The 15,129-nt window shown below is 37.8% G+C and overlaps 1 protein-coding gene across 5 annotated transcripts in view; it reads right to left on the reverse strand.

The window, feature by feature from the left end:
• Positions 1–15,129, reverse strand: part of LOC127386921 (BEN domain-containing protein 5) — a 911,971-nt gene that overhangs the window by 334,864 nt on the left and 561,978 nt on the right. For 3 of the 5 annotated variants that reach the window (XM_051624632.1, XM_051624631.1, XM_051624633.1), the window contains 2 exons: positions 12,190–12,403; positions 8,143–8,341 (listed from right to left, as the gene is read on the reverse strand). The exons of the other annotated variants lie outside the window; for them this stretch is intronic. In XM_051624632.1, coding sequence (XP_051480592.1) covers positions 8,181–8,341; positions 12,190–12,403 — 375 coding nt within the window. In that variant the 3' untranslated portion in view covers positions 8,143–8,180. Of the gene's footprint in view, positions 1–8,142; positions 8,342–12,189; positions 12,404–15,129 lie in introns of those variants that run through there. 5 annotated transcript variants of the gene reach the window in all.

The raw sequence follows: 15,129 nt of genomic DNA on the forward strand, positions 1-15,129 counted from the left end.
CCTGCCTGGCTGAGCTACAAACATATGAACAAGCAGTTTGGCAAAGCAGGAAGAACATGCTCTGTCTTGTCCTTGGCACATGTTCAGTACCAAGGAAAACATACTAGAGAGAAGTACTCCTTTTAAGAACAACATTTTCATGACAGAGCTACAAATAATAATAATAATAATAATAATAATAATAATAATAATAATAATAATAATAATAATAATAACAACAACAACAACAACAATAGGAATTACACAGGAATATCCGTGGTCAAGGATCAATTAAGTATCAGTTTTCTTCCACAGAGGCAGAGTTTGCCCCACAAAATGAAATTACAGCTATTGTATGTGACATTCTAACACAAAGTGACATGCATCCTGAAACAAAAGATTGTATCACACTAACTAATGTGGTATTTAAGAGAATATCAAGAACTCCCGTATAGAAAGTATTTCCATAAAACTAAAAGGGATTTAGATAGATGTAAAGGAAAAATATTACAAAAATTAGCTGGAACCTATGAAATGCGTGGTAGTAGAAGACTGAAGACACCTAGTTTATGGAGATGTTCATGAGGTGGAGAAAAATGAGGCCAGAGAATATTAAGAAAGATAAATCAAGAACCAGGAAGTTAAGCCAGAAAAATTCAGAGGAACAAAGTACAAGTTAAGCAGTGAGGGTGGATACCTGCTGGAATAAACCACTAAAGGAAAACATGGATTTAACACTTTGATGCTTTTTCAAGACTGCTTGTTCCTCTAAGCAGCACACTGTGGTCCAGCCAAAGTTCCTCTTCAAAGAAGCAACTGAGCAAAGCCTTCTGACATGCTCTGCAGAGGACAGCATCATCTCATCAAACAACCCACCAGCAGATCCGGCACGGCCTGTAGTCTCCCACCCACATTTAGGCACATAACTCAACAGCTAAAAACATCCTTCTCAAGAACTGTACCTAGATGACAGGATATTGAAATAGCTCTTTCTTCCCAAGGACAACAGGTGGCTGTTTTTTATACACTAAAGGGGAAGAGGAAATCCCAGAAGGCAATTAAAAGTCATATACCAGTATAATTTGTCAAAATGCCTAATACTTTCGATTGCTCATCTGATGGAAATGACAAGCCAAACATAGGAGCTGCCATTAGGTGGGAACATCAGGCCACTGAGCCTCTGAAAAAGCCAGAGATCCTCTTTTTTGAGAAATGAATGCTTTTAAGAAAGACTGCTGAAAGATCCACTTATTCCATCTTACCACTTTGAAACCTTCATATAGGAGTAAAATTTTCCTTGCTACAATCTATGCTTTGGCAAAGAAAAAAAGAGAAAATGCTGCTATGTGAAGTCCCTGAACTGCAAAGTCTGCCTTACGGTGACAACAGTACTACCAGGTCTCCTAAGGAAATGCTCTAGCTCTGTGTCACTTATCTCCAAGAATAACTAGCAGGTATTTCATTTCATATCCCAGCTAATAACAACAAGGCAGGAATTCTGAAATGCTTCCACCTCCTTACCTTTAAGACAGATGCAGAAGAATGCCTCCCACTTGCAGAAGGAACAGAAATGAAGACCAGGAAAAGTCAGGGCTGGCTAACATCAGGAAAATTACCAATTTGTGGATTTACAAGGCATAAGACAGATTTACAAGGAATAACAGCACATTACATCTGTAAACATACAGCTGTGTAAGTGCACTAAACAGAAGTCCCTGGCTGCAGAAGAAAACACTGATTATTCTACTTGTTAAAGGGTAAATTCTTGGCAAGTAAGAGTGATTGGATTTTTTTAATTAATCAAACTCACTGCCCAAAACTTTAAATGCTTGCCAAACTCTGAAGAGTTTGCTATTTGGCTACCGACTTCATCTAAAATGCATATATTAATTCTCTGTGGGAAGGTGAAAAGGCTGCTTGACTCCTGCATAACCTGTTCCTAGGCTCCCACAGGGTCCTCCTCCACATTTTGGCTGCTGCTGAGAGGATCAGTTACTTTTTATGTTTAGGAAAGCCACAGAGTGGAAGTTGCACATATTTTGCAATGTGGCAACGAACAACCTTTCTTGGCTGAGTTGCCTTTAGGGAATATCCCTAAGGATGACACCTCTAGACACCCTCTAGACTGTCCTACCCTATCCTAACAAGGAGGGTGGTTCCTCGCACTGTTCTCCAAGGCAGAGGTGATGCTACACTATCACCTTTACCTTAGCCCCAAATACATCTGCTGCTGCTTATTCCTGTAAGGAAATACAGCGAAATGCAGAAGTTGCACAGTGCACATTGATCCTGGAAGGATGGAAGTGTCCCGGCAACTGTGAGGAACCAGCAAGTGTCAAAGTATTTTAATATACCACACAAGAAAATAATGTAACCCCCTGCTCTCAGGAGTTTTAGTATTTCATCATCTAAGACTCAAAGAAATGCAAAATTAACTTGGGAAATAGGTGTTCTGCCCCATCCACCTCCAGTCCTGCTTATTTTTAGAATTATTCTTTAAAGACACCTCCAGAAATCCTGCAGAGGACTCCATACTGAAAGTGAAGAACATGGTGCATCAGACTCACAGATGCAAAATGTCCGAATGGACTCTTTTCAAGTACCAGTGGGCTGACAGCCCAGCTAAAACATGGAGAATTATGTCTCTCCTTTTACTTCTGCTAATACAAGAAAAACACAAAACACATTAAAATATATTATTAAAACAAAACAAAACAAACAAAACCAAAACAACACCAAAAACTACAATTCAGTAAAACTTACATTAACATTCAGGAAGACTTTAAAGATATACTTGAGTTTGAAAGAATGAATATGAAACTCTCTCACATAAGCTTTTTCATTTATCTGAGTTTCCTGTGGAAGGGGCTGGCACCCGTGTGATATGACACTGTCAAGAAATACTCCCTCTACTGCTGTCCCAGTACATCCAAAGGGTGCTCACAGTCCATTCTTCTAATAATCAGCCTATCCCATGAAATCTGTATCTTTCTCCACTGTAAAATCATGAAAACTCATGTGCAAACTACAAAAGATACACAAGCACCAACAACCATTATTCCTTGTGTTTCACAGGACTTCTAGCAATTGTTATACTACAATCAAAATTAAGCCAGCCCCAGCAACCCCTTGTCTTGAGTGTTCAGTAAATTTTCTGTGACTCTTTAACTTCGAATCAGTGAAAACTAAAATGTAACATGAAAGTAGGTAGCCCAGTTCATGAATCTATACTACAAAAAGAGTTTAGTTTCAATAAGGCTTTACTATCAATAAGCAAAGAACATAAAGTTGCTCTTCTGCTAAATGTGGAGGAACTAATTTCCTTAGTAGGAAAAAGTTTTCTAGTCAGAGGACAGTAAAATAAAAATCTTTTAGGCTCAGCTTCTTCCTCTCCTCCCAGACTTACTTTCTCCTTCATGTCTGATCCAAACATACTGTGACTTTGTCTGATGTCATAGGTGAGGTTCTTTTCTCATTACAGTAAACAAATGATGCCACAACCACAGGACTGTGATTTCACTGCAGGAATGAACAAGCAAGTGTCTGATGCACAGAATGGAAGTTATTATTCAAACATAAACAGTGGAAATAATTGCTAAAGTAAAGCAAATGAACAGCAAAGTAAATTAATTCCTTCTTGAATCACTGTTTCTGTTTTCCAAGTCCAAATAATTTTCCTTCCCTATTTAGCAAGCCTGAGGGGATGAAAAAGTGTCCAAGACGGTGAAATTAAAAATTAGCTACTGAGCATGAAACATGCAATGATTGCACTTCATAACATTTTATTGCCCCAATGTTGTATGAATCACCTCACAGTTCTACACTGTTATGATGAAAAAAATGACACCGATAAAGTCTAAGCAATTGATGTTATGACTTCATCAATCCCAAACTAAAGGCATGCACAGAATGACAAATCTTTTCATGTATGCTGAAAAAACTAACATCTCACTCTGAAGAAGCCTGAGTTTCATCTTCATATCTTTCGGGAGTGGCCATTCTCACATCAAAAGATGAAATACCAAAATAATCCTCAGCATGGCTCACTCCATCTGACACCACCTTACTCCACCTCTCAGAAATAGTCCAAGTTCGGGTTTCTGAAGAGTTATAAACACAGCTAACACTGAATGTTCTCAATACGGAACATTCTTACTCCTTTGAGGTTTTGCCTCAAGATAGTATTATTTTAACAATGACCTGCCCTTAGCTTGATTTCTTAATAGACTAGAAATTCTGTAAGTGTGAAGCTGAATTATCTTTTTTACTAAATCCAAAAAAGTTCAATATATTGCTACTTAAAACTTCCAAGAGGACAATAATCGATGATTAAGACAACAAAGCAGCATCACAGCCTTCTATCAGATACAGCATCAAAGGTAGTGCAAATAAGTGACCTCCCACTGGGCGATTGTCCCTGCTTTTGACAGTCAGGCTCAATAGCTAACTAAGTGAAACCTTCAATTCTTACTACTTATAGTTCAACTTCCACATGATGAAACAAGTATTTTAGTCTGGCTGCATTAAAAAAAAAAATAAAAAAAATAAATCTTTCATCTTTATAATGTATCATGAAATCCGAACCTGTTCTGTAACAGCTGAACTTACCTTTCTCTTTCCTTAACAAACACTAGTTTTGATTTTTTAATTGAATGGCTAGACAGCTTGACTGAGGTATTAAATCTGTTAGGATTCTTTCCTTTAACAAAATAGAAAATAAAGCCCTTTTTGTTAACTCTAATCTAGCCTCCTTGCAAATGTGCCAAAGGCACTTTAATATGGATTAGGCCATGAATATTATAAACTACAGCAGCAATATGTGGCAAAAAAAAAAAAAGGATCAGATTATTCATGTAACAGTAATACCTTCTTCAATACAAAAAAGTAAACAGTATGCACTGATCTCTTTGGACAGTAAGTCAGTTACTCTTACGTCTGTGTTTTTCTGATCATTACAAATCCAGGTTTACAGTGTGCAGCAACAGCACAGCACAAACCTTGGAATGACGAATGAGGGGTATTACAGGGTGTCACAAAACATACTTCATTTTATGTCAAAATTATCTCCAGTGTCACACAATGTAGAGGTACAAAGTTCAGCTGAAGCAGGACAAAGTTAGAAGGCACTATTTTCACATCAAGCCTCCTACGGTAGATTCACGGCAGATGTGTTACGAACAAAGCAAAAGTATGTACAGACAGGCACAATTAAGGAAGAATTCATGTACCAAATAGAACAGCATCGGTCATAAATGCAGTACAAAACTGTGAAATGAACATGTGAAATGAAATTCACAATTAATTTATACATCAGAATGTCAACGCAGAAACACACACCCCAATGAATGTATTTCTCCGTGGGTAATGCTGAACACACAAAACCTTTAGCCTACTTCCCTACTTGAAACAGACACACTGGGAAAGACTTGCAGTCTTCATATGGTCATAGGCACAGAAAAGACAAGAAAAGTGCCCAAATATAAGTGCAGAGATGTTATTCGTACACACCTGTTATGCACTACAGAGCCACCTGCACGCTGCCTTACAATGACAGCCCACAAAGCTGCTTTATTATCAGCAATAACCCATTTCCAGGAAAAAAAAAAAGATTTTGTTCAAGTCATAATACAATAAAGAGGTATATTACCTTGAATACATCCTATTGTTTCACCGTGACTCAATGAAGCTTCAGCTGACATGTTAATTGCCAGTTGCCCAGCAAAAAGGACACACTATTAGCCCCCACACCACTACACTTGAAAGGGAATGAATCTTTTTGTGTCACCCAAATACTCCCGTTGAACTCCACTAAGCACTGTCTTCTGGACCTGGGCTGATAGAAATGCCATGAAGAAATCAATGAAAACTTCCAAGAAACCTTCCCCAAAGACAAAATTACAATTCTTCAGCAATACGCAGCATTAACATCTGATGGGACAAATCTGTCAAGAAGAAACCTGAGAAAGATGGTGCTGGTTTTGCAGAAAGACTTAAAATCTCTACTTTTGGGAGCTAGGCTAGAGTCCTAACTCTAATTAAATCCTAATCTGCTTTTCCTGGGTTTCATAAAAAAGCTGCCTCAAATAGGCTTATCTTCTAGGAAGTGCAGCATCATCTTCTCATTAAAAAGCCTGTTACAATGAAAACACATTAGTACTAAAGCCATAAAAGACTGAAAAAATTATGGACTTTCTCCCCCAAACTAGTGAATTGGGCTAATATCACTTCAACAAAAATTGGACATTCACAAGTCTGCTTGAAAAGTGGGAACTTGCTGTTTAAGTGTTTCTTCAATGTTATCTCTACTTTGTTCTTTAATTAAAGGAAACATGCACTGACATTACAAACACTAATTCGCTATTTAGCATCCCAAATTAGGAAGCATAAACATTTATGCACTTCATTAAACACTACCTAAGAACATTTTGAGATTAACAGGAGACAAACTACGCTGTTAAATGCAATTTCAGACACACATGGGCCACCCTAAAAAGACACTCATCCTCTTCCTATCTCTCACCAAGAACACTCCCTGGGGCTCCACCCTGTTGGCACCAGCCCTTATGAATTGAACCTTGGGCATCAGCGAGATCTGACACATCTGCACAACCACAAGTGCCAGTTCAAGGAGAGGGACAGGAAAGCAGACACAGCAGTGGAACTGGGGCTGCTTGGCAGCATGGAATACTTGTATTGGCACAAGCCACTCGTGACATTGCACTTCAGAAAGCACAAACCAAATATTTATGCCCTGAATTAAGTGATCATTTAAGCACATGTGGCATACAGGAAGTGACAATGTGGTGATTTTCTCCATCTCTTCCAAAACAGGCACTGCACTTCTAGCATGCCTTGCCTTTCCCATCCATCCATCCATCCATCCATCCATCCATCCATCCATCCATCCACCCATCCCAGCTCTTTAAAGAACCCTTGCTTTGCTCTATTCAAATTATCTGCACATACAGGACGGTGAAATAAGATCCGTGTTCAGGTTTACCAGTGCTACAGGAAGGATAAGAAACGGGAAGTCTCTCAAAACTACAAGAAGAACGTCAGTGGTAGAAAATAAACAGATGTTGGTACTTGGGAACAGCCACAAAAGGTAGATAATCTGCGTGTGTAAAATAAATAGAAGGTTAAGGAAGATCACCAATATAACAAACCCTCAAAAATTATCAGTCCAGGCCCTGAATTATCTCTACAAAGCTTATTTCCAAAATCCCTCATAAACCAAGAATTAAGTCTATTTTCTTTTACTTACAATCACATATAATTCAGATCCACAAATTATTTCTTATAACTTTGCAACCCAAATCTAACATTGATGTAGAAAATTATTTTTATTTTTGATTTAAAGTTGTGCTAAAAGCATCAATTGTTAAATGATGGACTCAGAGGAATGGTTCTAAATTTTCTGTTATACATCATCTTGCCATAGTGTGGCAATCTTTAAATCAATTCAAAATACAAATACACTAAAAATATAGTGTTTCAAGAACAGTAACATGGACATGCTTTGAAACATAACCAGAGATCTGAAAAGTGCCTTGGGCCCTGAAAACAAACTGCTTTTAGATTATGATTTTTTTAAAAATAAATTACCATTATTTTACAACTTACAGTTTTGGGTTCTTCGTTGTTTGGGTTTTTTATGACAGTAATGGTGATCTAACTATGAGATAATAAGTGAAAGAGAAGCACTTTTTGTGTGTTTTTGACCAAATATATTGTTAGAGATCAAAACAAAGATTTATAAAAACAAACGATTAAAATTTCAGTTCAGAAAAGCACTTTGTAAAATACAATAAAACCTTTTTCAATACCAAAGTGGATTTTGTACAGTTCTTCCTTCTAAGCAAATGTTTAATGCAGCCTAGATCCACTAAGTCCAGGAAAACAAAACGTAGGCAAAAGGGGTTGGTATTCAGAGAATTACAACCTATATACAGAACTGCAGGTAAAATACTGCAACTCATTGGAAAAACCTTCTGAAATGCATCGTGAACTTACAATGTATCTTACATTATTTAAAAGCAGGTTACACCATAGAAAGGCTTTTGACAGAACCGCTCAAAAAATGGATCAGTTATAGAAGGAGAGTAACGCCTCAAGTCAGCTTCTCCCATCAGCAAAACTGCCACACAAATCAAAAACCAACACTTAAGGAAAACACTAAGACTTTATTAAAAATCCAAAATTTATTGCAAATTGTACTTTGCGCTTTCCCTCCTTTCTTCATTTTTACATGATTTATTGATATCCATTATTTTTTCACAGATGTACTTGTTGACTTTGGAGAGTCTCTGTGCAATTTCAGTTTCATCCACAGTTTCTTGTGCTATTCTATCATACAAACATTCTGGGGAGAAAGAAAAAAAAAAGGAAAGAGCCATTAGGATATTTTTACAAAATAGTTTAGCCCTGTGTTGGGCTAACTACACAAGAGTCAGCACTGAGTAAGCACTGTGTATATTTGTTGCAAGACAACAGAAGCTTTCATTGATTCACTGGCTATCTTGTTAAAGACAAGATTTTTCATCAGGCTTGACTGGCATGACCATCTTCCAGTTATGCTGTGACTACATTAATAGGCTTTCTATAGAGAACCAAGGCTAAATCCAACCTTTTACAATGTCACTTGCCTGCCTAACTCTTGTACTTGTCCATATCTCCACAGCAGATTTAGAATCTTTCCCAGGTGAACAGTCTCACTAGAACTGTTGTTATCTACAGTTCTCCGTGAGTCACTCCTACCATCACACCTTCAAGACAGTAAGTGAATGATAACGGTTAGGAAGAGAAGGAGAAGACATTAACTAATTTATTTAACTTTTAAAATCTGTTCAACATACATTAATGCCTGCATCTTTTTTGGACACCCTGTCCTTGGTCGTATACAGCTTTTGTTAGTAGGTTACTCCTTGCATGTTTGCACAATACACTTTGTGAGCTTAACTGGAATACAAAAAGCAAGCAATAGTAACAACTGCAAAAGCAATGAGGGCAATGAAAGTTGAATTGATGTAGCTCCACAGAGTTGGTAGCTTGGTGCCAGAATCCTGCAGAGGTTACTGAAATCAGAGGTGGTGCAGAACACCCAACTCCTTAGTGGCAGAAAGGTTTTGGTTTTCTTGTTTTCATAACCTAGACAGTTTGTTGTGCAAGCTGCCCAGATTGATTAAACAAACTCTGTTCTGCTCTGCCTAGTAATCTATTCCAGTAGCCATTTATTGCTTCATACACAAAAAGCCATAGAGGTTATTGCTTAATTAACATGGTTTATAACATTTTTAACACATCATATTAAAAAGTTATGAAAATTAAGTACTACACATGCTTTGTAGTTCATTTTGAAACCTCTCAGAAGTTATATAAAAGGTTATTTTGCATTAACAAGGTTTATAACAGTGCTCATGCATCACACTTTTATAATTTCTTTATCACATACTACACAGTAGGGATTTTCAAGAAGCAAAAGAGATCAGACACATTTAGAGGTAATGCTGTTGTTCAAAAAATGTGTATTAGATAAGTTAGTCTGCATCCACAGAATTATGAGAACAACTAAAACAATGTGAATTTTATGTTGTGAGATCTTTTGGATGTAAAATAAGTAAAATTAATCAGCATGTAGCCTGATATCTGAAATGCTGATCAGCAGTAAAGTATTATTTGAAACACAACACTAAGAAGAGGCATGTCACTGAGAACCTGAAGAAACGCCGTGTGTTTGTAGGATATAAAACTGTATGTACTACAACAATCTCAGGAATACTCTCAGGTTGTGGCAGATACACCTAGTAAGGTGAACTTCCAGTAAAATACAAGCTATGTTACTAGTTTAGCCACAATGAGAAGCAAAGAGTCACTTGAGAGAACTCCTTCTTCAGCTGCGATTCTTAAAGTCAGAGTAACCGTGCTACATGATCATCACAGCTTTTCCTCTTCTATCTCTTCCATTTCTTTGAGAGGCTGCAGAAATAGTAGTTTAGTAAGAACATAAGGATGCTGGCTTAGGGGCTTCGAAGAGTGATTTGGGGGTTCTGCTTCTTTCTCTTTTGGCTTTAGGGGAGCACAACGATGCTCCTCCGTATTTCTAACTGGACCAAAAATTCAAGTAGACCTCAAACACTAACAAGGAGCTTTATAGCTATCTGTGATGCCTGATCCAAGTCATTGGACATGTAAACTGTAACTCCCTTGCATTTCACTGTTTGTTCACTTGCTTCTCATTTGGTTTCTTTTAGTCTCCATTTCTCCAGAACATAACTACTTATTTTATATCTCCCAGCTCTCCAGGAATCACTGCTGGCACGATGGGGCAAGACCCACTAACACTGATGCAAATGCAAAGCACACAATGATGTGGAAAATCCTGGTCATGTGCTTCTCAGTACCACTGAAAAAAGAAGTCCAGCTGCTGCCACCTAAAACATTGGCCATGCAGATTAAATGGTTCAAGAGGAGAATGTGCAGTCTTGAGTCTAACAAAAAGACAGTCAAAGACAAAGTGAAATAAACACTGGAAAGAGGAACAGAAATCCAGGGTGTGGAAAAGTAGAATTCAAATGAGGGTTGAGGCTGGAAGCAGAAGTATGACAGAAAACACAGAAAAACGAGGAAATAAAGAAAAGCTGAACTGCTGGAAAGTGTAAAGGTACAGAATATAAGAAAGAAAAGTGCCCCATCTGCCTCTCACCATATTCCTGTTGGAGCATACTCCCAACCCCACTGTGGTCAAAACAAGGGGAGTTAGAAGACAGCTAGTACCTCCATGGCTCAAGCAACCCAGACTGACCCTGACTAACATACAAGAGGAAACTGTCACATAAGCAACCTTGCCAGCGGTGCTGAGGAGCAACAGCCTCCAGCAGGGAACTAGAAAGCTCTTTGCAATAGACTAGTGAAAAATAACCTTTTTTTACTGCATGCTTGTAAGTGTGCATCTGGGCAACCAGTTCTGTTTCCCATTAGGAGCTGACAAGGGCAGCCACAGCCACAGAGTAGATTTCTTAAAAGTGGCCAATACATCATTACTTTACTACTCATATTAGGATTGCACCAAAAGATCCCAGCCAGAACTAGAAAATCTGTATGGAACAGCTTGCAATTCCACCTATATTCTTAAAGCAGATTAGTGAAAAGAAAAGAGAACAAAAACATGCCTTTTACTCATTTTTACAAACTAAGTAAGAAGACACTACAAAGATCAGTTTTCAACTTTTGCCCACACAACATGGACAGACACACACACACACTCAAACAGGAATTGTATTTTCTACTTCCAAAATATGTTACTCACAAGGCAAATTACAACTAACTAATTACAACAACTAAGAACAGGAAATGCAGAACAATGAAGCTCAGTCAAACAGGGAGATTTATTTCAGTCCTACTGCAATTTAGTACAGACACAAAACCTAAAAAACCAATTTCAGTATGTATTCCATGAGGAACTGACTCACTTCTGACTTAAAAAGAAGCCTGAAATACCAGGAGAGACAGAAATGAATGTAAAACACAAGCACAATGGTACAAAGTGACTGAAAATTCACTATTCATTTCACACAAAAGAGAAGGCCTTCTCTCTCTCAAAGTACTACATACATGGACTCAGGCTTGCAGTTACTGAAAGTGTCATTGCAATTTTTCCTGCCACAATAGGTCAGCAATTTATACTTCCTGGTCAAATTCCAATTCAAGTGCAACAATTAATTTTTTGCTATTTCCATCTTCTCCACTGAGAAGGGCAACACTATTCTTCCTTGCCTTGGAAAGTATGCGTATTCCTATAGTCACAGCTATAATGGTTTCTGTGCCTCACGCCAGAGTGGGTAACATTCTAGATGAAAGAATGAGGTAAAGCTACTCTCAGGCTTGTTAAAAGGCATATATGCATTTTAAGAAATCATGATGTTATAAATGAATTCCAGAACAATGAGTTGTTCTCCAGGCTCAGAGTCCTGTCTGGTTCAAAGTGAAGATCTTCTTGAACCTCAACTCTCCAGCTGTGAAGGCCTGCACTGTGCACAGCTATTGCAATGTGTTTTACTTTTCCTGAATACGTATGCACTTCACAATGCAATAGCAATTTGAATTACAGTTTTTAATCAGTTAATTTTATATGAGCTGAAAAGAAGCATCTTTCAACTCAGTGATTAATAGTTAAACTCCAAAGCAGGAAGCAAAAGTTTTCAAATAACCTACCTCTGACAATGCTTAATTTGTGAGGTGAGAGAGGTGGCTTGGGAACGGCATCTTTCTTTTTTTTGGTTGCAACTCCTGTGACACTTCTGTTCTTGAGAACATCTGTTCCCCAAATCATAACCGCTAGATTTTTTGTATACTTTGAATCTCCTTGTGTTACTTGCAGCTGGTGCCATTTCTCCTCATCTACCCAAATTCCACTGCCAAGATGGACCTAGAAGGTAGTAATAATAACAACTTATCTATGGTATGTAGCACACAACAGTATCCAAGTGCTGTAGGAACATTAGTATTAGGTACTATAATCACAGTAATTAGGGCTGAACAAATCCATTTTGCCTAATTCTGAAAATTCTCCAACTTGGTGGGTCAGGGAGTTCAAGTCAACCTCTTACATAATATAGTTCCTCTTCCTTTTTGTTCTCAATTTCTTACTCTACTTTTTTGCCCTCACACAGCCTATCACCTGAAAGGCTATGGTCAGGAACAGAGATAGAAGAAGGAAACAGTAAACACATCCAGTATTATTAGGGTATGCACAGCATATAAAACAAGCAGTTGCACCTGCCTAATTCAGGAGTAAGATGAAACATTTGTCTTCAGAGTGAAGCTTTCCTTTGGATGAAACAGACTTTACTGAAACTGTATTTCAGAGACACTAGAAAGGGAAATACTTCCTAAGCTGTATCCTGTACCTGTTGGCAAAATTCAGCCTGGTTGTTTAAAGTAACTAGAAAGGGAGAAGGGATTTTGAGAGCTACAAATTCAATACAATCAAGAGAGCCTGGAAGTTTCATAAACTTCCAATTCTATCATGAAGTTTGCCTGTCATGCACAGTGGATCTATCCAGGTGAATAAGGCAATGACCCAGTGCTGCAACATCATAAACTTCCCATTATGCAGACAATGGGGAGCAGAGATATTTCACTGAGGTAGTAAAGCAGGGTAACGTGGGTGCTGGGAAATGCAGCATGACGCCATTGAAGACTTTCCCAAAGGAAGCTGCTCCAGGCAAGTTGTGCTTATTAGTCTCACTCAGCATCAACTATGCTGGGATGACTCCCATGGAGCTACCCTGTATCTCTACCTCAAGCATCCCAGTGCTGCAGACTTAAGATTAATGCAGGTCGAGAATCTGAGTACCGCCCTTAGGCTGGCACCATGTATTTTTGAGCTGATGGACATCGAGCAGCAGCAAGGACAATAACTCCACTAGTGACCAGCACAGGTCTGACATGAGCAGAACCAATAAGCTCAGCTGGATGCAAATGCTGGCCCTGTGCAGAACCACGGAGAGTACTTTGCACTGTGTATGTCCATGCTTCTAATTCCTGGAGTCCAGTGCAGACACATGAACTGCCTCTGCACACAAAAACCTTTGTTTCTGTGGTGATGAACTTCATTCAGTTGGACCCACACTTGCTCATCAGCTGTGACAAGCTAATGTGTGACCTAGCTATTCTAATTACTGATAAGAGTTCACTGCAACAGAAAGGAAGATAGAACTTACACAGATAATTCCGTAAATACCAAAAATATGTCTCAATTAGACTGTTGTATTAAAAATTTAGGTTTCAAAAAAATCTGATCAAATAGAATTTCTTTCTGTAACAGTAACACTTTAATAAAAACTTACTGCCACCTCACAATTAAAAAATCCTGTGAACAAAATTCTATTGCACATATATCAGGAGATCATTTGCATGAACTGTTTCACTCTTAGTTTTTTGTGGTTTTACTCCTTTCATGTGGCATAACTTAAACTGTGCCTGCTACCCATACAGATCTCAACAGTATCACCTAAGTCCCATTAAATGCAAAGAAATTGGAAAAAGCTACAGTAAAATATTATATACCTATAATTTTACTGCCTGTGTTCAATCAAACACCATTTTTCCTCTAAATGGAAACCTGCTTTAATAATTAATGAGGGCTATAATGCAAAGATTTTTTTGATTACAACAGTATCCTTCAAAAGCAGCTATTTGGTTAAAAATTTAAATAGGAAAAAAATTAATGTTTTGGCTACCAGCTTCCTTACAGGAAACAAACTAAAAGCCTAACTTCTTCAAAGTATAAAACCAAAAAGCAGGCTGCCTCTCCTACAGAATTTTCAACACTAAAGGGATTTAAAGAAACTTCACAAGTCCACATGGTATTTAAACTTCATAACAGACAAAGAGGAACTAGTTATAAACACATGAACACCCTTTCTTTCCCCCTCCTTCTCTGTTCTCGAGCCTCTTCACAATGTTTTAAAAAATTCACCCTCTTCTGCAGCTCTTTGCATGTTTTGTAAGATAACTTCAATCACAGTGAGCAACCTGAGTTAAAACAATCATGTTACAGTTATAATTCAGTTATTTCTGCCTTGATCTTGGAAAAGTTATCAGCAGAAATGAGTGCAAGTTACTTAGAAAATAACTAGGATTAGGAATGTTGTGACATGCTGCATTTTGGATGTCTGTAATACATTACTTGTAGACTGTTGTATTTGATCAAAAAACTGATTTCCCTCTGCTAAAATTGGGATTTGTCTTCGCTAAAGACTTTTTAGTCTCTTAAACTACTACATTATTCATTAGCTTCAAGTTATTTAAAAGAAAACAACAAGTTACAGCAAATACTTTAATATTTATGTTCCAGACAGATCATCTCTTCTTTGAAGATGCTTTATTTATTAAAAAAAGTTATCACTGGTATGAAACACTTATGTTAACAGCAACCACGTGACTGACAGAGACAGAAATCTTTTATCTCTCTTCTTCTATTTCTAGCATTACTAGTGCAAAGAATTTAATCTGCCCATGTCTCAGTTTACCTCTCTGTAAAACAGGCTTTGTACTATTTCTTATTACTCCCAAAGCCACGGGAAGCTTTCTGTACCCCAGATTTAGAAGGCCTTTCCTTCTTGCTGGAAGAGCTGCCCCATGGGCCAG

The sequence above is a fragment of the Apus apus genome, chromosome 7 (assembly GCF_020740795.1).
Source record: "Apus apus isolate bApuApu2 chromosome 7, bApuApu2.pri.cur, whole genome shotgun sequence".
Classification (NCBI taxonomy): Eukaryota; Metazoa; Chordata; class Aves; order Apodiformes; family Apodidae; genus Apus; species Apus apus.